At 37.9% G+C, this 27,807-nt stretch overlaps 2 protein-coding genes across 3 annotated transcripts in view; one reads left to right on the top strand and one right to left on the bottom strand.

The window, feature by feature from the left end:
• The window catches only part of LOC126999021 (zinc transporter 7-B-like), a 12,433-nt gene extending 7,991 nt beyond the window's left edge, over positions 1–4,442 (top strand). For both annotated transcript variants that reach the window (XM_050861352.1, XM_050861351.1), the window contains one exon: positions 37–4,442. In XM_050861352.1, coding sequence (XP_050717309.1) covers positions 405–1,457 — 1,053 coding nt within the window. In that variant the 5' untranslated portion in view covers positions 37–404 and the 3' untranslated portion in view covers positions 1,458–4,442. The remainder of the gene's footprint in view (positions 1–36) is intronic.
• On the bottom strand, positions 4,026–27,807 carry LOC126999019 (lysosomal cobalamin transporter ABCD4-like). The gene is made up of 14 exons (XM_050861341.1): positions 27,274–27,807; positions 24,463–24,647; positions 24,217–24,344; positions 20,464–20,603; positions 18,322–18,438; positions 16,793–16,918; positions 15,691–15,823; positions 15,287–15,415; positions 14,978–15,133; positions 14,546–14,622; positions 13,799–13,938; positions 13,410–13,612; positions 8,683–8,825; positions 4,026–8,459 (listed from the first exon to the last, which is right to left on the bottom strand). The coding sequence occupies exons 2-14, from the start codon at positions 24,608–24,610 to the stop codon at positions 8,180–8,182; spliced, it is 1,920 nt and encodes a 639-aa protein (XP_050717298.1). The 5' UTR covers positions 24,611–24,647; positions 27,274–27,807; the 3' UTR covers positions 4,026–8,179.

Below are 27,807 nucleotides of genomic sequence, written 5' to 3'. Positions count from 1 at the left end.
ACTTCTAATCATACTAATTATTTTCATTTTCTACAGGTTGTGTATGCCTTTCAAACTGGAGCCATCACAAATTATTATCAAGAGTGGCCCCTAAACACTCACAAAGATTCAAGAATATACTTGTACTTCAAAGAAGAGCACTGGGTTTATTCAGAAACTGCTTTGTGTTGAAAATGCAATGAATTTGTAAAAAAATGAAATTGGGCATAATGAGAGAATTTAAGCATTGTCATGACTGTGTTGAATCTAAACATTAAGTGGATGATGTAACGGCCACTAGCGCTCCCACTGTTTTCTCATTGTAGTGAATAATGTTGCCTGGAAGGACTTCAGGCTTATCACTGTAAATGTGAATGTCCTGAGTGCTATAATCTATTGTGCTGTTCTTCTCAGACAACAGGAAAATGTTGCCTGTTACCATAGACGTAGAAGATACCAAGCCACTGTCTCCTGTGAGTCGAACGAAGCTCAGGGAACTAGTGGCCAGTGTGGTCCGTCTTATTCTCTCTGACACAGACTCTCGCAACCTTTTCTTCTTCCTCCTTCTCAACCTTACATTTGGCTTTGTTGAACTATTCTATGGAATATGGACCAATAGCCTGGGACTCATTTCAGATGCTTTCCACATGTTCTTTGACTGTTCTGGGTTACTAGTGGGTCTGGCAGCCAAGGTCATAACCAAATGGCGGGCAAATGAGCATTACACTTATGGATATGTTAGGGCAGAGATCCTTGGAGGTTTCATCAATGGTCTGTTGCTGTTGTTTGTCTCTTTCTTCATCTTTGCTGAGAGTGTGGAGCGCCTCATTGAGCCTCCAGAGGTTAAGCATGAACGTCTTTTTGTGGTGTCTGTTCTGGGCTTCTTTGTCAACCTCGTTGGAATCTTTGCATTCCAACATGGTGGAGGCCATGGCCATTCTCATGGGGGCCATGGTCATTCCCATGGAGATAGTCACCATGGACATGCCCACAATGGCCATGCACACCATGGTCATTCTCATGGAGGGGGTGAACAGTCCCAGATCATGCAGGGGGTATACCTGCATATCTTGGCAGATACACTAGGCTCAGTTGGGGTCATAGTATCATCCATCCTCATGTACTTCTTTGGATGGATGATTGCAGACCCCATCTGCTCACTGTTTATAGCTGTGCTGATTCTAGTCAGTGTGCTAGGCCTCCTCCGTAATTCAGTAGAGATCCTGATGCAAAGGCAACCCAGAGAGCTGGACAATCTTCTACCAAACTGTTTCTACAAAGTGCGGGCATTACCAGGAGTGTTCAGTGTCCAGGAAACCCACTTTTGGACATTGTGTTCAGGCCAGTATGTAGGCAATGTGAAGGTGGAGGTGTCTGGTGCTGCAGACCCACGGTACTTGGTGCAGCAGACTCGAGCTATCTTCTCTTCAGTGGGAGTGACGCAGCTCTACATACAGCTGGACTACACCACAATGTAGCACTAGGCATAGGTTGTAACAAATATTTATAAATTATCATTGCATAAATTATTTTCCTTCATCCACTTGAGTTTTATCTAAAGACTTCATATACAAACCTCTATCAAATCCTTGTCACTTAAGTGTTTATTAAGACATGTGTCTTGGAATATAATGATTTTAATATCAAGATTTGCTGGACAAATTTTTGTAAGTGGACCAATAAACATATGGTAGGGGTGCAAGTCTTGCCTTATTATATTTTGTGTGCCTCTGTGTTGCTCTCTTTTCAATGACCATCCTTCCATATTCTATGCTATTTCCTAGACTGCTTCTTTACAATTCATTGATCATTAGTAGCCTCTTTTTATTATTTCATTAAGGACAAGATTTTGTAATGTGTATCATTACCACAGAATCTCTTAAGGTCACATGTAATTTGAACTTGTATTGCTTTAGTTTCAAATTACTTACAAATTACATCTTCATAACTGGATTACTCATCAGCACTTAGCATTTCTTCTAGATCTCTCATGAAGTTATATGAGGAAACCTTTTTGAAGGTCCCCACTCAGGCTATAACCATTATTCATATACCTATGAAAGACTTGATCACAGTTGAAGCCATACTGTTTCTTTGTACACCCTGAATGGAATGTGTGATATTTTCATTACTAAGAAATTTAGGTAAATTTTGTTGTTTCTGGTGACTTCCCTATATCTTCAATTTCCTGCAGTAACCTAATAAATGTACTTAGGACAATATAAATTTGAAAATCTTAGTGAAATAGAAAAATATATTTTTATAGCATCTACACTGAGAATACATCTTGAGACATTTGATGACCTTACATACTAGATATGAAAAAAATGTTTGTATGCTAGGATTATATTTGCATCCTTATTAATTAAAACTGCTAGCATGACAATGGCAACAAAAGAACGAGTTAAAACTTTTAGCAAAACAATGGCAACAAAAAATTGGTATTAATTTTGGATTTTTTGGATTCATAGATCATCTTTAACATCAAAGTTTTATAATTTCCACCCTGCCTTAATATTATATATATATATATATATATATATATATATATATATATATATATATATATATATATATATATATATATATATATATATATATATATATATATATATATATATATATATTCTCTAGAGTCAATGCAACATTTTTTTTTTTCATCATTTAATAATAACCCCTGGTTTTCATTATCAGGCATGCCATGCAACAATTTTATGTAAAGGCTAGGTGCATCAGACTGTTTTGGTCCATTTCTGGATTCTACATTCCCTTTTGCTGAAACTTTAGGCAGGAATTAATGCAAGGAAATAATCATGAACAATGAACCAATTATTGTTTTAGTAAAATTTGGGATATCTTAACAAGTAGTGAAAACTAATTATACAGTACAGCAAACACACTATAAATCAGACCATTATATTTTGGATATTGGATAAATTGAACTCAGTCAGGGCTCTGGACACACTGTAAATTGGACCAAAATTTGGGATATACAGTGCATGTCCAGACAGCATCAGGATGGATGTTGTAAATCAGTCAAAATTCTGGTTTATAGCTAGGAATTTGGCACGAGTCCGTACCGTGTCACTTCAAATCAACGGCTGCCTGTGTCTCGGGGCCCCTTCTGAACCCTCATTGATGTAGGGCAAGAGGAATGCTGCCACTCATTGGTTATTTTAATTATCTATCATATAGACACATGGAAAAACTAATGGGGAGCCTATGCCCTGTGGCGCATCGCTTCACTCACTTGCTGCCACCACTCCCGACAGTCCCCCTGAGCAAGCTCCCACGCACCTATTATGTCCATCTCAAGTCCTTCCTGGTAGGATCTTGCCCCACCTAGGAGTTGCATTGGCGTCCCCTCGGTCTCCCCCACTTAGGGTTGTCTCATACAGAAACCACCCTATAAGCAGGATAGATGCCTGGGAGGCATACCACGTGCCCATATGGCTGAAGTTGACATTCACGGATTAAGCTGGTAATGGGCCTTGACTCCGTTTCATTGCACAGTTGCTGGTTCGACACTCCAGTGATACCCCCATGATCCTGCAAAGGCACTTGGAATTTAAGACATCGACATGCCTCTCCAAGTCACTATTCAGTGTCCACGCCTCACAGTAAGACAGGGAGCACAAGCAACTTCAATTCAAATCTTTGTCCGCCTGCATAGGTATTGACATTGGCATATGATATTGCTGAGCAAGTCCATTACACTATGGGCCAGGCCAGTTCATCGAGTGACTTCCTGGTAAGACCCACCATTGTTATGCATTACACTACCGAGGTATGTGAAACTTTTGGTGACCGACATTCTCACCACATGCATGAATAGACTGAACTGTATCATCCAGTAAGCCTTGAAATGACTGGACCTTGGTTTTGGTGCAGGAGCAGAGTATAAATTTTTATTCATAGGGCCCTGCTCTACTCCAGCTCCTCTGAAACAGCCTTGCCTGGGTACACGCATTTTTTTAAATTTGGCTAATTCATATTTTAAGCTACTTTGGATAAGGTCTCCCCCAATTAGTCTGATTTATGGAGAGTTTACTGTAAATAATTTTATATGGGGCAAAAGAGAAAATCTACAATTCACTAGATATTGATATTTTTTCAATCGGAAAAACTGTCTTCTTAATTCAGATTGCAACTTCAATCTTGATTCAGAGTTACCTGGGTCTACAGAAAACACCCAAGTGTCCATTTGCCAAGTTTATAACTGGTGGACTTTTTTTTTTTACCTGAAAAGGTAGTCTTCCAGCATACTTGGCTTGTAGTCTTCATTAAAATGCTGTTATCTCTATGAAAATGTTTATTACATGTATTGAAAAAAAATATTAAATGATTGTATGTTAAATAATGTCTGCTTGGTTAGTCAATTTTTATCATTGTTCTAGACCACTTAAGGGACATTCCTTTTTTATGGTGATGGTGCAGAGTTTATATTAAAAGTTTGTAATTAATTTTGTTTTTGCATCCTCAAACTAGTATGAAAGATGATACGTGTGAACAGGGACTTTAGATTCAAGTAATTTTAACCTGTATGCATGTTGCAAAATTATGTGATTAAGACTGGTCATTTAAAAAAGTTAAACTATCATCTTAGCACCTGGCAGCAAAAACTATAAATATGATGTTAAACTACTATTAATATATAAATAGAAGGTTGGAGCTAAGATTCAGAACCGTAAATCTGAAGAATGGTTGAGATAATTTTTAGAGCAAAATATCAACTTCTTTCAGTGAGGAGGGTATTAGGGGTGGGTGTTACTTAAGGTTGACCATTTAGCTACTATGCCTGGTGTGTATAAGATGTGCCAGGCATCATAGGCCATATGGCACTGGTCAGACAGAGGTAAACAGTAAGGTGTAGGAAAAGATGCTGATATATTGAAAACTCACAGTAATGTTTGGAAAAATGATACAGTATTAGGGGGAAGAAATTTGTAGGTTATATGATATCCAAACAAATTGAGAGTATGGATTCATCAGTCAGAGGAAGTGTTACTCTCTAAGGAAGTGTAGGGATTCTGCAGTATGTGATAATTTAGGGTATGGAGGAGTGAGTGAGTTGTGTGTCCAAAAGGTCACATGGCAGATAGAGGCGAGGTAAAGGGAAAAGATATGTGGTGGTGTATGGAAAGATGACACAGTACTAAGAAGAGATGATCAGATAGTTAAATCGGAAGGCTTTGAAGGAAGGTAATTTGGGATAGGTATGGGTGGTTGGGTAAAGGAAGTTTCTTGTTGGCATAGAATCTGAGGTTCATAATTATCTTAAAACTTAACTGCCTGTAAATGCATTAATAATTTCTGAGAGGAACAAGTAGGACAATATTCACATAAAATGAGTCAACTTCATAAATTGAACTTTGTTCATTATAAATTTTTATTCATATACAATAAAAAAAGTGAATTAACAACTGAATGATAGCTTTTTTTGTAGTACTGAGGACAAAAAGGCAGCGTGAAAAAGTGTATTTCCTATCTATCCTAGGAATTTAATGTGCTAGAAATAACACTGTATTCAATAAAATATAGTGACAAGCAAAATCAAATGCATTTGGAGATCTTGTCTGCCTCACAACAGAGCAAAAGAGAATACAACATTGACAAATATGATAAAGTACACTTAATCCTTGTACTTTGCATATTTGTGTAGTTTGTAATTCTCCTAGCTTGTAAGCTCTAGAAAATGTAAAATAATGAGCATTTTAAAAATACTTTATAACTTCAAATTCAACTTAATTTTTGAGAAAACGATTGTTGCTCAGTGATAATGCAGAGTACATAGTATATGAGGCAGAGGCATGACTTAAAGGTGATGATAGTCCTAACTCACAGGTATATGATTTAGGCATTCAGACTTTGTCACAACTGCTAGTTGCTGTATCTGCACACGTCAGAAACAGCTGTTTTGGCATAAATGCTAAAGCAGAGTGCTGCACTGATCATGATCAGCCTGATCCAGTTAGTACAGCTTTTATTAAGTCTTAACTAGTATATGTGCCCTTCTTCACTCATGCTTGGCATGGTGCTTGGGCCTTGTTCACAGTGCAAGATTAGCTATTTCTGGCAGATTTGCAGAAATGGTCAGCATATGGCCAAGAGGGCACTTCCATTTTTTGTTTTCAATTGCCAGTTGACAGGGGACCGATGTCATATGTTGGAGGGATGTAAAACACATGGCAAGCACCATTCATTATATGAATGAACAATAAACTCAGCTATTAAGTGTTTATGACAAAGAGCCACTTCAATATGGCCACAATATGGCTAGCAAACACTATTACAGTTGCCGGGCGTGGTTGGTTAAAATGCTTCTCTCACTCAGTTCCCATGGATTTCTGACCCTCTGACCTTGTCCATTAACTCCGAAATCCATTAAAAACAGGTGCATTGTCCCAAGGGTTTACTGTGTATATATATATATATATATATATATATATATATATATATATATATATATATATATATATATATATATATATATATATATATATATATATATATATATATATATATATATATATATATATATATATATATATATATATATATATATATATATATATATATATATATATATATATATATATATATATAAGTTGGCTTTTTGGTGATTTTGGTACTGGCAAGGCACTTTATACGTAAAATGAGGCTTCATCTACACCAGTGCACAATGCACAGTGCAGCCACAGTGGTCAAAGATTGACTATCCTTTCAATATATCCTATTGAATGCTTTGTATTTTGCAATGTTGTGCTTTATGAGGAAAATTGTTCCCTGTATTTTCACACAGCATGAGGATGAACTGAACAGTGGAGAGATTCCCATGAAAGAGAATTCAGATAATTTTCAAATGCTAGATATTTACTTGTTACCTCTCTGCAGTGGTGGGCACCGCTAACCAAAAAATTAGTTTCGCTAACTGGTAATCCACTAACTAAAAAGTTAGCTTCGCTTATGCTAAACCACTAAACTGATAAAGAAATTAGTGGAAGCTAACGCTAATCGCTAACCGCTAACTTTTTTACTATTATGCCTTATATACAAACTTTCAATAGCAGTGCAGAAATGGAAGATGCATTACTCTAAAATACCAAAAAATTCCCTAATAATTGTTCAATTACCCTCCTCTTAACCCTTTCCTTGGCAATCCTGTGTTGTGAGCATTAGTGTTGAAACACTCTCATACAGGGGAGATTCGAGTGTGGGTGGAGGTTGCAGCGAGCGTTTAGCACCACCAGCAAATACACCTAACGCCTGCTGCAAGCGTTTAGCAATGAAAGGGTTAAGGTATAATTTACCCAAAAGAGGAAGCCCTGGAATTATTGCGCCATGTAGCTCATCTGGTGCTGTCTGCCCACAATGGACAAGAACAAATCTGTATGAATTTTTTAGTGTACTTAAAGTTAACGGAGGAGGAACTACATTTAGCGGAAGCTAATCTGCTAATTTTTTCCAAAGTTAGTGAAAATGCTAAACAGCCAACGAAAAAGTTAGCAGTTAGCGGATTAGCGGAATCGTGCCCACCACTGCCTCTCTGTTAACGTCACATATGATGAATACTATCAAAGAGTACTATAAAACAAGAGTTATCACTCTTCATGGTTTAGTACCAAAAGTGCTGTGTATACTTGTATTAAATAAGTTACTGGATAAATTTTCACTAGATAAAAGTTGAAAGGAACTGACTCAAGCATCAATCTACACTGTAAAAGAGTTTCAGTTTAATCTTCAATCTGAATGATATATGCAAGTTTTCTTAAAAGAAAATTACTTAATTCATGGTTTCATTCAGTGGTGAAAATGTTATCACAAAAGTAATAGATCAGAACAACTACTCCATGAAGTTGGGAATGAATGAGGCAAGCAATTAATTAGTAGACCAAGAAAATCTCTTGAGGCCCATTCTGTATATAATTAGGTCTGCATAAGCTTTGAAGCACAACAAAACCTTATACCCTTATTCTCTAGAGGCACATTCTTTTGAATGAAACTATGACTAAGCATCCAATTTTATGGACTCCATTCCTGAGATCAACCTATGGCTGCTGCTTGATTGGTCAGAATAAATAACATAAAAACCCATATACATATAAATATATATATATATATATATATATATATATATATATATATATATATATATATATATATATATATATATATATATATATATATATATATATATTCATCATGGAGTTATCTGAGTAACATTCTGTGGGATGGGTTCCTTTTTCCAGCCCCCTGCTCCATCCAAGGAGAGCAGGGTGCTGTGATATTTTTTAAGTGAGTGTCTGTGGCCCACACTGACCAAAGTGATGCAACGCTCTTGACATGCAGTGTAAAGTTGTTCTTCAACATCTAAGCTTAAAGCACTTGTGGCTTCATCCAAGAGAGCAAACTGGGGTCGATGGTAGAGGACTCGCAAAAAACACACTCGCTGCATTTCCCCAGGTGACAGTGCATCATTCCTATTACACAGTAGAGTAATGAATTAATCTTTGGGCCTAGCTCTTTCTTATAAGAATATTACAATATGATAGTATCCATATATCTTCATGTAACTATAATACTGCAGTGAACTACATCTTGCCATACATGATGATTGGCTATATTTGTACCATAGCAAATTTATATAGCTTAAGCTGTAATGACTACTCAGCATAAATGAATGAGAAGAAAGTAGGACCTTACCAATTCCAGTTGGGATCACTATACAGGTCCCCAGTCCTGGCAAGGAGTCCTTGTAAGTGAACTGAGTTTAACAATTCCATGATCTCATCACAAGACTCTCTGCTCAGGGGATTGTGTGGGTCCAACCTCAGGGGGTAGATTACCTGATGAACAATAAATTAAGTGGTCCTGAGGGCATTCACAAGTTTGGAATGATTTCTACCAATGCAGGTCAAAAAGCAAAATCATTAGCACTGGGAGTTTTGGCACTCTGACTTACAGATGTTAGATTTTAACATCATAACCTTTCTCCCACACTGAGCACATTGAAGTAGCCTTATAGGTTGGTGATAATAAAGTTTGGGGTATATGCTAAGCTGTGTGTGGCTTCACTGCTCATCTCCACCTCACTGGCCCAGAGCCTGTGGTGGGTAAGAAACTACTGCTGACACAGGGCAAGTATAACATCTGGCTTCATAGTTTACTTTCTCCATGCTTCTCCAGGTATCCATTTATCAACCAGCCCAAAAAGAATGATGAACAGCTGGGTGAGCTGGCCAATGACTATCCTGGGCCAAGATAGAATCTGGACCTACAGAGTCATGGCTAGGAATGCTAACCGCTACACCAACTACAAGATAGAGGCACCAATATAGAACCAGAAAAATGAACACCATAGAGTTCAGCATGCTCACTAAGGGCAAATTCTCTTACTTTCAAAACCAAATTATATGCTACTACATGTAAACTAAACTATAATCAAGCTGCTCCCTATCATGCCTCCATGGTGCAATGGCTAGCGTGCCTAAGTACGAATCTACGGGCCCGGGTCCAAGGCAGTCGGTGGGCAGCTCACCCAGTTGTTCATCCTTTCTTTTGGGCTGATCAATAAATAGGTATCTGGGGAAACCTAGGGAAGGTAAACTGTGGTAACTTGGATATCACACCAACCCTGTGTCCTGGGATAATGTGTTTTACCCACCACAGGCTCAAGGACCAATGCGACAGAGATTAGCACCCCAGCCATGAGCAGCTATGGTGGATGGCCCTAACTCTGCTTTTAACCTGTTCTTATCTGGGGAAGGGACCAGCAATCTTAAGTCTGACCCCACTTTTGGTGAGTATCTTAAAAGGTTTCTTGATAACTCCTCCAGTTTCCTCTTTATTAGCATCTAAAAATGCTTGCCTGATCTCTTGGCTGGTTTGTATGTGTTTGGTGTTAATATATATATATATATATATATATATATATATATATATATATATATATATATATATATATATATATATATATATATATATATATATATATATATATATATATATATATATATATATATATATATATATATATATATATATATATATATATATATATATATATATATATATATATATATATATATATATATATATATATATATATATATATATATATATATATATATATATATATATATATATATATATATATATATATATATATATATATATATATATATATATATATATATATATATATATATATATATATATATATATATATATATATATATATATATATATATATATATATATATATATATATATATTTTTTTTACAAAGGAGACAGCTCAAGGCACAAAAAGTAAACATTAATAAAAAAGCCCGCTACTCGCTGCTCCTAAAAGAATCCAAAGAGGTGGCGAAAGATAACTCAGTTTAGGGAGGAGAGGTGTCCTGATACCTCCTCTTGAAAGAGTTCAAGTCGTAGGCAGGTGGAAATACAGATGAAGGAAGATTGTTCCAGAGTTTACCAGCGTGAGGAAGTAAAGAGTGAAGATGCAGGTTACTCCTGCATATGCGATTTGGACAGTATAGGGATGAGCTTGAGTAGAAAGTCGAGTGCAGCGGGGCCAAGGGAGGGGGGAAGGCATGCAGTTAGCAAGTTCAGAAGAGCAGTCAGTGTGAAAATATCGATAAATGATAGAAAGACAGGCAACATTAAGGGAATTTAAGAGGTAGAAGACTATCAGTATGAGGAGGAGAGCTGATGAGACGAAGAGCCTTTGCCTCACTCTGTCCAGAAGAGCTGTGTGAGTGAGCCCCCACACGTGAGATGCAAACTCCATACGAGGGAGGACAAGGCCATTATATATGGATAGAAACTGAGCATGGAAGAAGAATTGGCGGTGACGATACAGAATGCCGAACCTCGAGGAAGCTGATTTAGCGAGAGAAAAGATGTGAAGTTTCTAGTTCAGATTTTAAGTTAAGGATAGACTGAGGATGTTTAGTGTAGAAGAAGGTGACAGCTGAGTGTTGTCAAAGAATAGGGATAGTTGTTTGGAAGATTGTGTCGAGTGGATGGGTGGAGAAACTGTGTTTTTGAGGCGTTGAAGGACACCAGGTTCTTCTTGCCCCAATCGGAAATAATAGTAAGGTCTGAGGCTGTTGCGTTCTGCAGCCTCCAGCCTTGAGTCGTTAAGTTCCTGAAGGGTCTTCTATTAAAAGAAGTTGAATAATGCAGAGTGGAATCATCGAGGAATGGATAGGACAGTTCGTTTTGGAAAGAAGATCATCAATGAACAACAGAAAAGAGTGGGAGATAGGACAGAACCCTGTGGGACACCACTGTTAATAGATTTAGGGGAAGAACAGTGACCGTCTACCACGGCAGAAATAGAACGGTCAGAAAGGAAACTGGAGATAAAGGTACAGAGAGAAGGATAGAAACCGTAGGAGGGTAGTTTAGAAAGAAAAGATTTGTGCCAGACCCTATCAAAAGCTTTTGATATGTCCAGCGCAATAGCAAAAGTTTCACCGAAACGGCTAAGAGAGGATGACCAAGAGTCAGTTAAGAATTAGGAGATCACCAGTAGAACGCCTTGCGGAACCCATACTGGCGATCAGATAGAAGGTCAGAAGTGGAAAGGTGCTTTTGAATCTTACGGTTAAGGATTGATTCAAATGCTTTAGATAGACTAGAAAGTAAAGCAATAGGACGGTAGTTTGAGGATTGGAGCGGTCACCTTCTTAGGTACAGGCTGTGAAGGCATACTTCCAGCAAGAAGGAAAGGTAGATGTTGACAGGCAGAGGCGAAAGAGTTTGACCAGGCAGGGTGACAGCACGGAGGCACAGTTTTTAAGGACAATAGGAGGCACTCCATCAGGTCCATAAGCCTTCTGAGGATTGAGGCCAGAGAGGGCATAGAAAACATCATTTTGAAGAATCTTTATAACAGGCATAAAGGAGTCAGAGGGGGGATGAGTAGGAGGAATATGCCCAGAATCGTCCAGAGTGGAGTTTTTAGAAAAAGTTTGAGAGAAGAGTTCAGAGATAGATGAGACGGCAGTGTTGCCGTCAGGACTGAGGAGTGGAGGGAAAGATGAAGAAGTGAAGTTGGAGGAGATGTTTTTGGCTAGATGCCAGAAGTCACGGGAAGAGTTAGAGAAAGCAAGGTTTTGACATTTTCTATTAATGAAAGAATTTTTGGTTAGTCGGAGAATAGATTTGGCACGATTTCGGGCAGAAATGTAAAGTTCATAATTAGCATATATATATATATATATATATATATATATATATATATATATATATATATATATATATATATATATATATATATATATATATATATATATATATATATATATATATATATATATATATATATATATATATATATATATATATATATATATATATATATATATATATATATATATATATATATATATATATATATATATATATATATATATATATATATATATATATATATATATATATATATATATATATATATATATATATATATATATATATATATATATATATATATATATATATATATATATATATATATATATATATATATATATATATATATATATATATATATATTTATATAAAAGTTATGACGGTACATGCATGAAACTTCAGATAGTACTACAAATGAAAGATCAGTGCAAGAAATTTGGGTGCTTGAATATACAGTCCAACTTGAGAACTCAAACACTCCAAAACTCAAATAACTTGAAATTCAAACACTTTTTTTGAGAAAATTTTGCCCCAGAACTTGAACTTTTCTTGCAACTTGGAATGCAGCCAATGATGCCCGCTTTGAATGTGTGTTTTCGCTGGAAGAAAATTTTCTAGTAAATTTGGAACAATTTTATTTATTGAAAAAATGTAAAAATAACTATTCTAGTGCATTTGTGACATTATTAAAGTACTATTTATTTAGATATTTGAGTGTTATGATAATGTTCAAATTCAAAGAAACCAGAACATGTTCACATGATATCTGTTCAGGTATGCACTGTGCGTCTCTTTGTTTACCATTCTCTTTGTTATTTACCCTTCTCCTCACCCCCTTCTGCCTCTTCAGCTCCCATTTGGGCCATCAGCACTCCTCATTAAGGTAAATGCAGTTATAAATACTTTAATTTTATAGCATTCATATTTACTCTTTGACTGTGTTTATCTATTATTTTTCATAATATCATGCATTTATTATTATTGTTATTATTATTATTATTATTGTGTTTTTTCCAGCCTAAATTATTAATTTTGGGAGTTGACATGGGTGTTTAGGGGGGCCTGGGAACAGAATAATTCACTTTCCATTATTTCTTACAAGAAAAATTGCTTTGGAACTCAAACATTTCAGAACTTGAACAGCCTCCAGGAACAAATTAAGTTCAACTTCTGAGGTTTGACTGTAATTGTAAAATACTCAAAGTAAGGTAGGTAAATTACTCACCTGCTCCAGTAATGAGCCATTGGTGAGTAGAGGCTTTTGAGCCAGGAAGAGAACCATCTTGGGCCCCGGTGGGAAGTCATGGGCTACTGTTCCTCGTGTTGCCGGCCACAGCCCTCGGAGTACCCTTAACAGGCTGGATTTACCAGAAGAGCTGGGACCCATGATAAGAAGGTTTTCCCCCTTCATCACATCCAAATGCAAATCTGAGATGACAGTGAAACTTCAAACTAGTATAAAAATTCTGAACTATATATCCCATGAGGCATTCTCTTTCTCAAAGTGGTAGTGTTCAGTACATGGTCTTCTTTAGTCAAAACATTTATGTGCCTGAATTCTCAACTATGAAGTGCAAAACCACCTTTTACACTTCACCCTTCTTTGATACTTACCAGTCACTAGAGGCTTATCAGAGCCTGGTGGGCAGATGTCAACTTCACGTAGAATGAAGGCAACACCAAGGGATGTTTGATCCCCTTCAATGGCAGCAACTTCACTTTCATTATCGGCAGATGCTTCCAACAGATGTTTGCTGTTCCAATATTACATAACTGTTACCATAATGATTTTCCTTTACCTAAAATAAAGCGGCACTGATCTATGCTTAGACTAAGCTAATCTGAGCATGATAAAATTAAAGAAACAGCACAAACATAAAAGGCAAAAGTAACAGCAGTAGAAATGTAAGCTGGCTCCTCCTATGTATACTTCTTAATCTCTCATAACTGCTCCATATAAAATCTCAGAATTTCAAAGTTTTGAGTTTTAAATCCTTGAGAGCTGTGTGACTTTCTAGGTGTTAAAAACAATATGATGCAAAAGGAAAACTAAAGCAGTGGACAAAAGATTTTGAGTGAAAATAACATAAATGCTGAGGGAAGTGGCTAGTCAACTGACTTATCACAGACAGAGAAGGGCATCTGTTTAGCTTTCACAGATACCCTATTATTGACTAGCCCAAAACAGAGGAAGTACAGCTGAGTGGGGTGTGCGCTGACTACCCAGACCTGGAATGAACCCATGTCCGTGGCTTTGTAGATAAGCGTGCTAACTACCATGAAGGGCTATTGCACAATACCCCTTTACTAATGGGAAAATCTGATGTATGACCAACATTATAGTTTAGTGTAGTACCTCACCTTGCTTCAGTACTGGAGGAGTCACTGCCTGGGTGGCAGCGCATAGTGTGGATGATATTTGTAAAGGAGGAGCATGCCTGTGAAGAACCAGAACCAAATCCTACTTACTTTCCTTCTGTGAATGGTGCATCACGATGCCGTGGTATTTATACAAAAACTTTGTTATTATCCTAAAAATGAAACAATCTTAACACTATATGACCTTATTAGATTATCCAATTATTTAATTAAATTCATTTAAAGGTAGTAAATAGTTGACATATGAGAGGAAGCGAGAGGTCTTGAGAGTGTGTGGCAGAGCTGTGGGGCGGGGCGGGGCTGACCCACATCGGCCGACACCCCACCAGCCAGTTTCAAATGGAAATACTATAAAGTCTATTCTTTAAGATATTCCAGTTCAAAAATACAGCTTGTAGCCATCAAGAGGCTAACCTGTAGGCTGGAGGTGTCCCAGTCAGTCTGCAATTGGAGCAGATGCTCAGCCAGCTGAGCTACACGATGGGTCACACCAGACAGCAGCACCACCTGACTACTTAGGTCCAGCAGCGAGGTAAGACTGAACACCAGGTACATACACACAAACGAGTACTGAAATATCGCCAATGATCTTGGTTTAATCTACTTGGCAAGTGTGGTCACAACAATTTCAAATTCATTACATAGTCTTATTACACAAAGTTTACTGTCTCAGTGACAAAGAAAGGTTAAAAATATAATGACCAGGTGACTTTTAATACTTACAGCACTGACAATAGGGGAGAGATCTTCATCTGGGCTAAATTTGCCACCAAAAATTGGGATTGCAATTGCCAGGTAGGCCACTATTGACCCCAGATAGTCAAAAAAGTGCTGTACCAGATTCAGAAGTATCTGCAATCAATGATATTTCTAATTAATACTGTTTCACTGTCATCATTAATGTTATAAGTGCCTTTTATTTCTCCTGTGCTGTTTTTTATTCTGCATAGACAAGGCTGTAGTTAGTGGTGAGGAACACTTAAGAGAATCATTTATAGCATTTGACCCTTACATTTTTCAGAAGCAATGAATTTTCAGAAGCAATGAATAATTTATCTTAAAACATGGGACATTAGAAGCCTGACTTATGTTAAAATACAGATATTTAAGGTAAGATAAGTATTCACCTTTCTATCAAACAAGTTTTGCTGTGCAGATATCAGCTTATCCAAAGAATTATTGGTCTTGAAGGATTCCACTGCACCAGACACCTGGAAGGCAATGGATTCAGCATCTACGCGAACCTGCATGTGCTTGAACCTGAGGTGAAAGAATCAGGCTGGCTTCAAAACATTCACTGTGCAAAACATTAAATATCTGCTTCCATTAACAAATAGTTATCGCATTGTAAACAAAAGGGTGATATCATTAGATGAATCAAAAGAGGCTGATAAAACATTCGTGGAGATACATGAATGGAATAAAGAATGGGAAATGAAATTTAATGAAAAGAAATGTCACACAATGAAAATGGGAAAAAAGGAAAAATAGACCAATTGGAGTGTATAGGATGGGAGGGATAATCATCGACACAGTGAGTGAAGAAAAACTCTTAGGAATCATAATGCAAGATACACTGACACCTGAGAAGCACATAAATAAGATATTCAGAGAAACATATATGTAGTTTGCTGCAAAATAATAGTGTGGCATTTCACTACTTGGATGGGGACATGATGAAGAAAATTATAACCACACAGATTAGACCAAGGTTAGAGTATGCAGCGATTGCTTGGTCTCCACACAGGAAAAAGGATATAAGGAAACTCGAAAGGATCCAAAGGATTGAAACTAAGATGGTACTAGAACTATCAAACCTGTCATACAAAACTAGATTGGAGAAACTGGGCCAACCAACACTCGAAGAAAGAAGAGAAAGAGGAGACTTGATAGCGTTATACAGGATAGAAATGATCTGATCAAGACAGAAGGGGGGAGGCAACTAAGAGGACACAGCAAGAAACTGAGAAAGCGGACTTGTTTGAAAGACATAAAGAAATATAGTTTTCCTCGCAGGAGTGTGGATACATGGAAAGGACTAAGCAAAGACATTTTTGAAATGGGCAGTGTCGATAAATTGAAGGAAAAGTTGGACAAATATAGATTGGGAGACAGGACTGTCCGAGCTTAAGCTCAGGCCTGGTATACTACAAATAGGTGAACACACACACACACACACACACACACACACACACATACACACACACACACACACACACACTTACTCACCTGAAGTTGCCCTCACACTTCTCTTGATTCATGACATACTTGACAATGGGAGACATGACTATCTTGTTGGCAATGGTAGCCACCAGGAAGAAGCCATACACACAAAGGGTGCCCATCCAGCCTGTCCTGTGTTACAAATAAGCCAATGTAGTATAATGAGGGTTTCTGAACTTTACTGGAAACTGCATATAAGGTTTTTAATAGCATGACAGTACTGTCTATAATGTAAGATCTTGATAATTTCACAATACTATGCCTCATTTTTTTCAAGAATTTCCAAATTCATAATGAAAGAGGAATGTGACATTTTATACTCTCTCACTATTGCCAATGCCTTTATCATATACATAGAAAGGGAAACCAACTCAACTCATTCAGTAACAAAAGCTTTATTCATTTTTGGTTATCTCTATATATTTTACAGAATTGACCTGTGTAATTGTATACTACTCTAATAACTCATATTAGTATTAGATTTCCTTCTATAAATCAGAATAGTTGGTCAATGGATAATTTTCTTTCCTTCCAACCAAATATCACTAAATAAAGGTCTAGGTTGGACATTACCGTGGATGATATATGAATTTTGTATCTTAAAATTACCAAATTTTTTTATTAATAATACTCCAAGTGTTTTCACTGGGAGTGACTAGGATGGATAAGAATAGGAATGAGTATATTAGGAGGGCAGTCCAGGTTAGACAGTTTGCTGACAAATTGAGAAAGTTGAGATTGAAATGGGTGAGACATGCTCATAGGAAAGCTATCGAGTACAATGGGTAAAGGATGTTGTAGACAGGGCTGCCAGGCAAGAGGAAAAGAGGTTTAGGGATGCAGTGAGGGAGAAGGGGGGACATGCAGGCAGGTGGCATGACAGGAAGATGTAGTGGACAAGATGAGGTAGGAATGAATGATCTGCTGTAGTGACCCCTAATAGGAACAGGTAAAAACAACAACTCTAGGTAGTAATATTACTGTATTTAATAGTATAGAAGCACACAGGTATATAAGATACACCTCTGATTTTGGCAAATCTTTTTATGAAAGTCTGAAATTTGAAGCTCACTCCACAATCAATGCAGCAGAGCCACATTCACCAGTATATATCACCAGAAACATGCAGTAAAAGACTATCAACTGCTAGGAACAGCTTTAGCTGTAAAAATGAAGGATATCCTCCTTTATTTCTTTATAAGCTTCTCCCCAAAATCTGTGAGTTATATCCATGAATGTGAAGGCCCACCTGTACTATAGCATAAATTACTACTTGATTTAAACTAAGGAGACACTCACTTCTGCATCAGTTTTCAATGAGGATGTCATTAGAGCAATGGTTAGCTGACGAGAATTTATTTAGTCTGTATTAAAAATTTTGTGGTCCTAAACTGGAGTTTTTAACCTCTGGAAAAGAAACTGTGGGATATTGTAGCAGCTGAGCTCAACCATTTCATCCAAAATCATGTGTCGAGTGTTGATTTAGGAATTTTTCTCTGACTGTTTCCATAAACTAGAATAACAATAAAGCTCACCCTCCATATGTTTTGTAGGTGTAGTAACCAATCTGGAAGGGTGCTATGATGACCTTAGTGGTGATGGTGGCCAGGGTGAGGCACAGCCTGTCCACGTCCTGGGTCATGCGCTGGTCTCTGAAAGAAACCTCCCTCAACTTGTGCACTACCAACATCATATCAGTTACAAATGAATAACTTCAAACTCTCTGATGCATAGTAACTGCATTCTACACTGTAATGTGATAAAAACAATAAAAGGATGTAAGTGGGGCTTATATTTATGTGTTCATTTCCACACCATAACATCTATAACCTAGAATTAACAAAAAAAAAATAAAGACAGCTATTTTTTCATGTGGCATTCAATTTCACAGAAAACACAACCTTGTCTAAAAATAAGAAAAAGGAGCTCATTTCTTTTTCTCTTCTCATTTTGTTTTATAAATGCCCACACACACAGTCTTGTCAATGTGTTTTACAGATGACAAATGATCATGGACAAACACCTCAAAGTTCTACTTCTCCATCACTTTTGTGATAATTTTGTTTTCTATTGTGTGTTAGGAATTAGGTCAGTTAACCAGGGGATTTGACAAATTAACTATTTCCCTTATGGAACTAGTCTCGGGCCGAGAGTTCAAGCCAACTATGAGTATTGTCTGAGCTCAAATAAGCCTTGGATGGTACTTAAATACTTCGCTCATTGGCTCCCAGACCAAGACAGATTCACCTTATTCACTGCCTGAAGACTAAACACATTTACCATGAAAGGAATAACAATAGTTCAGTGTTTCCTTTCATGAAATAATAAATAATTGCCCTTGCGGAATTATAATTAAAGAGCAAGGATAATTTAACCGATTTAATGTGAGTTGGGGAGGAACCGTACATGTGGACGAAATGTACAGATGCTCACATGGCCACAATTATGAGTTGTTTACTACACTACTGAAGCAGTGCATGTGTGTATTTACCTAGTTTACCTAGTTGTAATTTTACAGGGCTTATGATCGTGTGGTCCGTTCACAACCCTGTACACCACTATCAGGTCCTCTCTTTCTCTTCTTCTCTCTAGGGTTGTGAGCTCCATGCAATTGAGTCTCTCCTCATAAGTCCAATCTCTAAGTTCCAGTACCATCTTGGTTGCCACTCTCTGCACTCTTTCCAGTTTCCTTATGTTCTTCTTTTCGTGAGGAGACCAGACCACTGCTGCATACTCCAACCTTGGCCTTATCATTGTAACTATTATTTTCTTCATCATCTCCTCATCCAAGTACACAAATGCCATCCTTGTGTTCCTCAGCAAATTCAGAGTTTGTTCCATTATCCTGTTGATGTGTTTGTCCGGTGATATGTTCTCCGAGACAGTCACTCCCAAATCTTTTTCCTCCATTCCTCTGCATATTATCTCACTTCCCATCTTATAATCATATTCACATCTTTTACCACTCCTACCAAACTCCATTTTTTTACATTTCCCAAGGTTGAACTCCATCTGCCATGTACCACTCCACTCCCATATTCTATCCAGGTCCCTCTGCAATGCCTCACAGTCCTTCACATTATTCATTCTTCTCAATAGTTTTGCATCATCTGCAAACAAACTCGCATAGCTGGACACTCCGTCCACCATATCATTTATATAAACAGCAAACATTATTGGTGCCAACACCGAACCTTGCGGGACTCCACTCATCACAGGGCACCAGTTGGAAACCCTGTCCCTGATTATCATCCTCATTTCTCTGTTAGTCAGGAAGCCCTCCAGCTACTTAATCAGTCAATCACCCACTCCACCCCTATTTTTAATTTTCCAAATTAGTCTTCTGTGCAGTACTTTGTCGAATGCCTTTTTCAAATCCAGGTACACTCCATCTGCCCAGCCTTCTTTCTTTTGTATTAAATCTGTCACCCTTGAGTAATAACAAAACAAGTTGGTGACGCAAGATCTCCCTCTCCTGAATCCAAAATGGCAATCCGAGATAATTTTCTCACTTTCTAAGAAATCCGACCACCTGTTTTTAACCAGTCTCTCACATATCTTCGCAACCACACTAGTGAGTGATACCGTGTGTGTGTGTGTGTGTGTGTGTGTGTATTTACCATGTACCATGCCAACTTTCTATTAGACAAATATCAAACCAGTTCATGTAAACTTACGGGTTGTCGATACTGCCAGGCAGTATGTTGATGGAGTAATAGTTTATGCCCGAGAAGTAGAGTCGGTGTAATGCACGACAAAGAAGCTGCCGCCATGTAATGTAGAGGATGCTGTCCACGTACTTCTTCACACTGATGACCTGAAAATAAGTGAAATTTAACCAAATATTTTACATCACAGTACATTACACAAGGTATCATATGTATGTGGCCATGGAAACTGTTAAATGGCATGAAATGCATTTCAAATAGTATTCATTGATCAGAGCTGGGACTACCGATTGACATTTGGGATCGGTACTACCGGCGGTAGATTACTGCTACCGATACCGATCATTCGGTATTTTGAAGAAACTACCGAATACCGCTACCGATCGCATGATTGGCAGTCAATCGGTATCGGTAGATTGAAAAAGCGAGCGCGGGACTTTTTTGTTAAGACTTAAGAGAAGACGACCCCGGCAAAATGAAACGGACAAGTTTCAACACGTTCGAGCGCATCTATGGGAAGCAGTTAGCAGGAAATTCCAGGTATTACTTTGACGTCATCACGCTTAGCCAATCACCGGCCGTTCTGGGCGTTCTCAGCCAATCAGAGGCAGCCACGACCTAGCAGATTCTCGCTCCCGCCAAAAGTTTTGGCGGGAGCCCCACTCTTGTTTGGCCTGCCGACGCGAGTAGCCTACACCTACGCTCTAGCTCCTACGCTCTCGACAACGTGCTCAGCCTCATCGCCTAGTGTTTTAAGTGGCAGTGTTTTTAAGTCCACCCGCCGCGGCAGCAGCACTTAATCGTTTTGTGCTTTTAACTTTTCAAGTGATTTTCCTTTTTTAAACTTTATTTTACATTAAAAAAGTTTTTTAATCTACCGATACCGAATCTATACCGATCGGTAGATTTCTGAAAAATCTACCGATCTACCGATACCGATTGGACGCGGCTCGCTACCGACTACCGATACCGGTGGTAGATTTTTTCTACAGAATCCCAGCTCTGTCATTGATGAATCTAAAGAAACTAACTTTAATTCATGGCCAGCATTAATGTATTTACCAAGCCATCCATTCTGACAAGAAAGTGACATGAAGGCACAAAAGTGGTGTTAAATAAAATCAATCCAATGGACCATATTGGGGAGGCGGTGGCTGAATGGATGGCGTTACAGCGCCGCGTTCAGGACGACATGAGTTCCATCCCCGCCGGTGCAACCAAGCTGGGATTTTTCAGCCGCCGCCGAGTGGCTTAAAACTACCCACATGCTGTCCAGAAGACCACCTATCAACCCAGACTTTAGATTCTAGGATTAAAGATGAGCTCCGGGAGGGCAGCATGAGCCAATGCAAGATGGTGCCATTATAAACACTGGCCTGCGCCACAATGGGCTGGGCCATACCATCAGGCCCCTCCAAAAACAAGCCTACTGGCACCACAGGCGAAGATGTAATAAAAAAAAATAATAAATAAATAAATAAATAAAAAAGTAACAATAAAAATAATAAAAAATAAAAAATATAAATAAAACATTGACTTATTCACCAGGAATTTCAAGTCCCCTTAGAAAAAGTTCTTAAACCCTTGAAGCAGAGCTGCATCAATTAATGTTATCAATGCCTTGTTTGTTTGACACGAGCTGAATAAAAAAGGAAGCATAATAAACTTTCCCACAGAGAAGACAGAGAAGTGCAAAATATACATATTCAGATGATATTCTGGCATTTAAAACTGAGCTCTTCAATCTTCCACGACAAATTTCCAAGTGAGCACATTAAAATCCCCATTTTTATTGGATATGCTCTCATATCCAATAAAAATGTCATACCTATTACGACACTTTATTCTTGGTAACACAAGGTAGTATGTCAAGAAAGAGATTTACATAGAAATTCAGACCACACAGACCCTACGGTCCAAACTAGTTGATCATATGGTCATATGGTGGGAAAACAGAGCATTTCATGATCTGTAATTCTATGTACAGTAAACCTTCTACAACTCAAGAGTAATCTGGAATAGCTAAAAATCCACAGTTCAAAAAACTTTTGTGTACCCGCCACCCCTCCGCACCCTAAGAACTCACTAAATTATACTGTACTCAGGAAAAGCTGAGTGACATTTAAGACTTGATGCTGACATCATGATGCACTAACACAAGGCTAAAGGGGCAACAAAGCAAAAAAAACACAAGGTGTACAAATGAGCACTGCACAGAGATGCCTAAGGCAGCTCATGAGAGGCAGACAGCCTTTGTTTTGAAATGACAGTTTGGACCAAATTTCTCGCTATAAAACCAGATCTTCGTCTGATTTACAACATCCATCTGGATGCTGTCCATACATGCACCATATATTTTGGGTTTTGGTTCAACTTACAAATGTGTCCTGAGCTCTGAAAGAGTCCAATTTATTCAATATCTGCTATATAAAGATCCGAATTATAAAGGGTTTATGTTGGCTTATGAAAGATAGTCAGCATAATCATATAAAAAATCTTTTAGGTGAGGTAAGTCTTAGTCCACATGGTTTCATGGTGAAATCAGGAAAGAATGCCATGGCTACTAGGCAACTCATTGTTACTGTAAAGGGCCAGTGTAATAGACCAACAGGGTGGCGGTTCGAGCCTACTCAGGGTGTGGTGTGTGAGGTCCTGGCAGTACCCACGGATCGATGATAAAGAGTACATGCTCATGTCGGGAGGGTACCTGTAGGCGATTACAAGTCCAACACGTGATCAGGGCGTGGTGAATTACACTGTTTGTAGCAGCAACAACTCATCTTTAGAGAATTCTTGCTTCATCACTTCCATGTTTTTTCATCCATGCTCAATCCTTTCCAATATGTAAGTACATCAACCAATCAATTAATAGTGGCATATACACTGGGAGAAGGGTTGTCTCACCCACCCTAAGATACCATCCCAGTGGGTCTCTTTTGAGCAAATTTCTATGCAGGCACCTTTCCCATCTGAAGTACCTCCCAACAGGATCCTTCGACTTATTCTAGCCACAAGCTTTGGGGGTGTCCGCTTGGCCTCCTCCATTTAGGGTTGTCTCTTGGAGATGACCCAGTGGGCAGGGTCAACTTCTGGGTGGCATGGAGCATGCCCAAATAACCAGAGTTGGCATTCACAAACTATGCAGGTAATAGACCCTGATTCAGTCTCACAGAGTAATCACTGGTTTAACAAAAAGCCCTCCCGCTGATACCCCACAATTCTAGAGACACTTATTATCAAAGGTGACAATTTACCTTTTCAAGTCACTGGGTAGTGTCCTGTCTCACACCATAAAGTAAGACAGGAAGCACAATCAACTTTAAGATCACATTTTTTGTCTCTGCACAGGTACTGAAAACATCATAAACTCCTTTTGAATGAGTTGATAACACATAAATTAAGCTCTGTAATCATCCATCACAATATTAAGCTATTAACTTAATATGTGATACCTTATATTTGATTAGAAGTTAAAGCTATTTATCTGTATCTGCAGCTTTTATATTTTCATTTGATTTGTAAATGAGGGTTTATAAAAATACCTAGGTAATTCTAGAAATGATATTTGCATTTACTTCTTTGCAAATTACTATATATACTTGCATTTGAATTTGCATTTGAACAAGTACATTTAGCTCCATTCCTGATAACCATACTCAAGTCTACTTCATCATTCAGAAAATTAGTGGACGCCGACAGGCACTACAGGTAAGCCATAAGTGATCCTCAACAGATGGTAAAGAAATTTCTTTTATTACTCACCACAGAAATAGCCACAAAAAGGGCAAGTGCCTGCAGGGTGTGGTAGAGAAAGCCATCTTTGTCCCGAGCATTGAACACTTTGTAGTAGCCACTAGGAATCAAGCCCACAAAATAGGCCAGGAATTGTTCTGTATAACAAACATAGATTAGGTAGTAGATGAAGACATGCAGAATTTTATCTGACTGAAGACAAATTTGAGATATGACCATATTTTAACAAAGACAAGTATAGCATGCCAGACTAACCCAAGCCACAAAGGAAGAGGAGGAGGAAGAAGAGGGCGGAAGGGAGGGAACACCATCCAGGGAAGATGAGTCGAACCAACTTGAACAGCCGCTTGAACATGAGTATGTCAAACCCAGCCTTTTCTGTGTCCTGGCCCGCCTCCCCCATGGTGAAGAATGGGTCTTGGTTTCTTCTGCTGTTGGACCTGAGACAACATTGTTGAATGAAGTGGTTTTATTAGTTACAATATCTTATGCTCTCTGACTTTGCAATGATTTCCAATATCTGAAGCTACATAGAAAAACTAACATCAAAGTCATGCGTGTTAGGTATATATAGCATTAGTTCTATGGGTCTGTACACTTATTTCGATGATTTAATATTTCAATGGATCACTGAGTCAATATTTCTGTTGTTTAGTGTTGCTATGGTTCAGTATTATTATTCAGGTTCATTGCTGATGGAACTCAGTTTTGGCTATCAGTGTGGTTGTTTCTTGGGTTTACTGTTACTGTGTAAAAATGCTTTATTACTAAAGTATAATAATCTTTTGCTTTGGTGGATGCATTATTGTGGTTCTGAGGATGTGTTGCTGTGGTTCAGTGATATGACTAATGCAGGTTTATACTACTGGGGTTAGGTATTGATGTAACTGAATGTTATTGTGGTTCACTGCTGTTAAAGTTTTCTATTGTGATTGTAGGGCAAAATAGTACAATAATTTTATGACACTGAACTGCTATGGCTCAGGAGTCCAAGTTGAGTGGTACTGCTTGTTAGTGTTATGATTCTACTGGTGTGGTTTCAAGGGCCAGCTTGCTATGGTTCTGTGGCTGTACTATAATAGTTCTCTGTCAGTAGTTGATTCTAATGGTTCATGGGCTTATGGCCTTATGAGTCTTTATCCAGGCTTCAGGCAATTACACAAGATGGTTTTCAAAGCTTTCAACCATGGATCATATTCAGACAGTAAATCAGGTAACAAATACCAACATAAAACCTTTCTGTTTAGCATTCACTGACTAGAGAGAAGGCCTTCAACTCTGAGGAAACCGTAGCAGTGATGAATCTGATATGGCAACAGGGGTGTATAGGGGAAATTATTTGTAGAATTCTTGAATACATACAAAGATGGATCAGCAACTTTTACACTGCATACAGATACCAGACAAGTTCCAATCAAAGAAAGTGTCAGACACAGTGACATTTTTCACCTAAACTGAAGAGGAAATGTCAAAAAATCTTACCTGGAGGAAAAAGGGAATCAAAACAGGAAACATGTTTATAAGTAATCTTCAATTTGCAAATAACATTATTTTTCTTCGGTAAGACTAGTGATGAGCTGCAGCATATAATTAGAGAAATAAACACAAAGTCTATAAATAGAGGTCAAGTTGAATAAGAAAATTAAGTTATATTCAACAATTAAAGACAAATAATCATCAAGATGAAGCTCTAGAAACTGTAAATGAAAATTGGTATGTAAAGGCCAACTTGAGACAACTAATGCAAATCCTTCAATAGAACTGGAAATAAAAGATGAATAAGACTGCTGAAGTAGCTACTTGGAAAACAAGGTAACAGTTTCTTCTGTTTGTGCTTGAGGTGAAGGGTTTTCAATAAGTGTGTCCTCCCTGACATGCCGTGCATGGGTCAGAAACATGGGTGTTGACCAAGTCTCTGGAAAGGAAATTGAGAATTGCCCAAAGAGGGATGCAGAGACCAGTGCCAAGGCTATCTGGCCTCAATGGACAAGAAAACTACCAATGAATGAGTGAAAAACAAAAGGAGATGACATGATAAATGTGGTTAACATCAGGGCATGGCAATGATCAGGGCACATGGTGCAGGAGAGAGGACACAGATGGATAAAAAGAGTGACAGACTGAGAAATAATGAACATAAGACACAGGGGGAGGCTGTACAGCAGATGGTGTGATGAAATTTTAAAAAATCATGCAAGGTTTATATCAAAATGAGAAACTAGAGGCACATAACCAAAACAAATGGAACAGGACATTCAGGCTCTGGAGAAAGTGCAGAAGAGAGCAACCAATTTAATTCAGGACATAACCCATCTACCATATGAAGGAGATCCCAACCAACTAAATGTATTGATAGTAACAGACATACTATTTAATATTTTCCCTGAATTTCTCACACACACACACACACACACACACACACATATATATATATATATATATATATATATATATATATATATATATATAGAGAGAGAGAGAGAGAGAGAGAGAGAGAGAGAGAGAGAGAGAGAGAGAGAGAGAGAGAGAGAGAGAGAGAGAGAGATTGTATATATATATAGAGATAGATAGATAGATTTATATATATATATATATATATATATATATATATATATATATATATATATATATATATATATATATATATATATATATATATATATATATATATATATATATATATATATATATATATATATATATATTACTTTTCCACCTGTCTTTTAATAAACCTAATGTCTTCTCTTAATTAATATTCTTTAAGGTAACTAAAAATATAGATAAATAAATATTTGCAGCCTTCCTACAGGTGCCCTTATTTCTTTGAACCCCCAAAGTCTTACTATTTTTGTTTGTTTTTTATTGTTCTAGTGTCCAATATTAGTTGTGTGAAAGAATTCTGGAGTATGAAGAAAAGACATTCCCTTGTATTTAATTATTTTATCATACATCATGTTTTGCAAGAAGTTAGTAGTAGTAATTACACTGCATTAAATTATTTTTAATGAGGGAGGTCTAAACTTGTAAGAGCATATATATATCACAGGTATCAAGTTTTATAATTACCTGTAATGTGATTTAAGTTTTCCTTGGCACTGGTGATGCCGGGGCGTGTGTCTCCGGTGCGAGGCTGGCCTGTCATGCACGACCCAGGCTGTATGCCTCACTGGGCAGTGCCGGGGCCGGTGCCTGTGCTGGTGTCTGGTGGCCGGCGGGGCTATCAGGCTCGGGGCTGACGCGGCACACCACAAGGCCGCCACACAGCAGGCACACAACACCACTATAGCACCGGGACGTCACCCACCTGTCCGTGCCTCATCTGTCATGGACGTCCTGCAGTGTCTGACGGGCCTCCATGGAGCTGTTATTGCACCGCCTGCCGCACAGTGATGGGACCAAACCAAACACTCGCCTGCACCCTCCCGCTGTGACTGTTGGGGCAGCACTGTGATTTACTTTTAGGCTTGTACATGCTGCCTCTACCACTGCTTACTTACCTATAGTGATGCTTACCTTCAGCGTTAGTTAAGAGGCATGGGAGTCAGTGCTCATAAAGGGTGCTAAAAGTTAAATAGCTAGAGTATTATATGAATCCTCTTA

Source organism: Eriocheir sinensis, chromosome 15 (assembly GCF_024679095.1).
Source record: "Eriocheir sinensis breed Jianghai 21 chromosome 15, ASM2467909v1, whole genome shotgun sequence".
Taxonomy (NCBI): domain Eukaryota; kingdom Metazoa; phylum Arthropoda; class Malacostraca; order Decapoda; family Varunidae; genus Eriocheir; species Eriocheir sinensis.
Note: the sequence above shows the minus strand (reverse complement) of the source record. Positions and strands in the feature narration are given on the sequence as shown.

What these genes read in the sequence shown, in the direction of transcription:
- LOC126999019 (XM_050861341.1), bottom strand. Translation starts at nt 24,610, where the DNA reads ATGGGGGAGGCGGGCCAGGACACAGAAAAGGCTGGGTTTGACATACTC. An exon ending in ACCTACAAAACATATGGAGG is followed by an intron (nt 16,919 to 18,321) that starts GTGAGCTTTATT and finishes TTTGTAACACAG; the next exon opens with GACAGGCTGGATGGGCACCC. An exon ending in TCTCCCCTATTGTCAGTGCT is followed by an intron (nt 15,134 to 15,286) that starts GTAAGTATTAAA and finishes GCGATATTTCAG; the next exon opens with TACTCGTTTGTGTGTATGTA.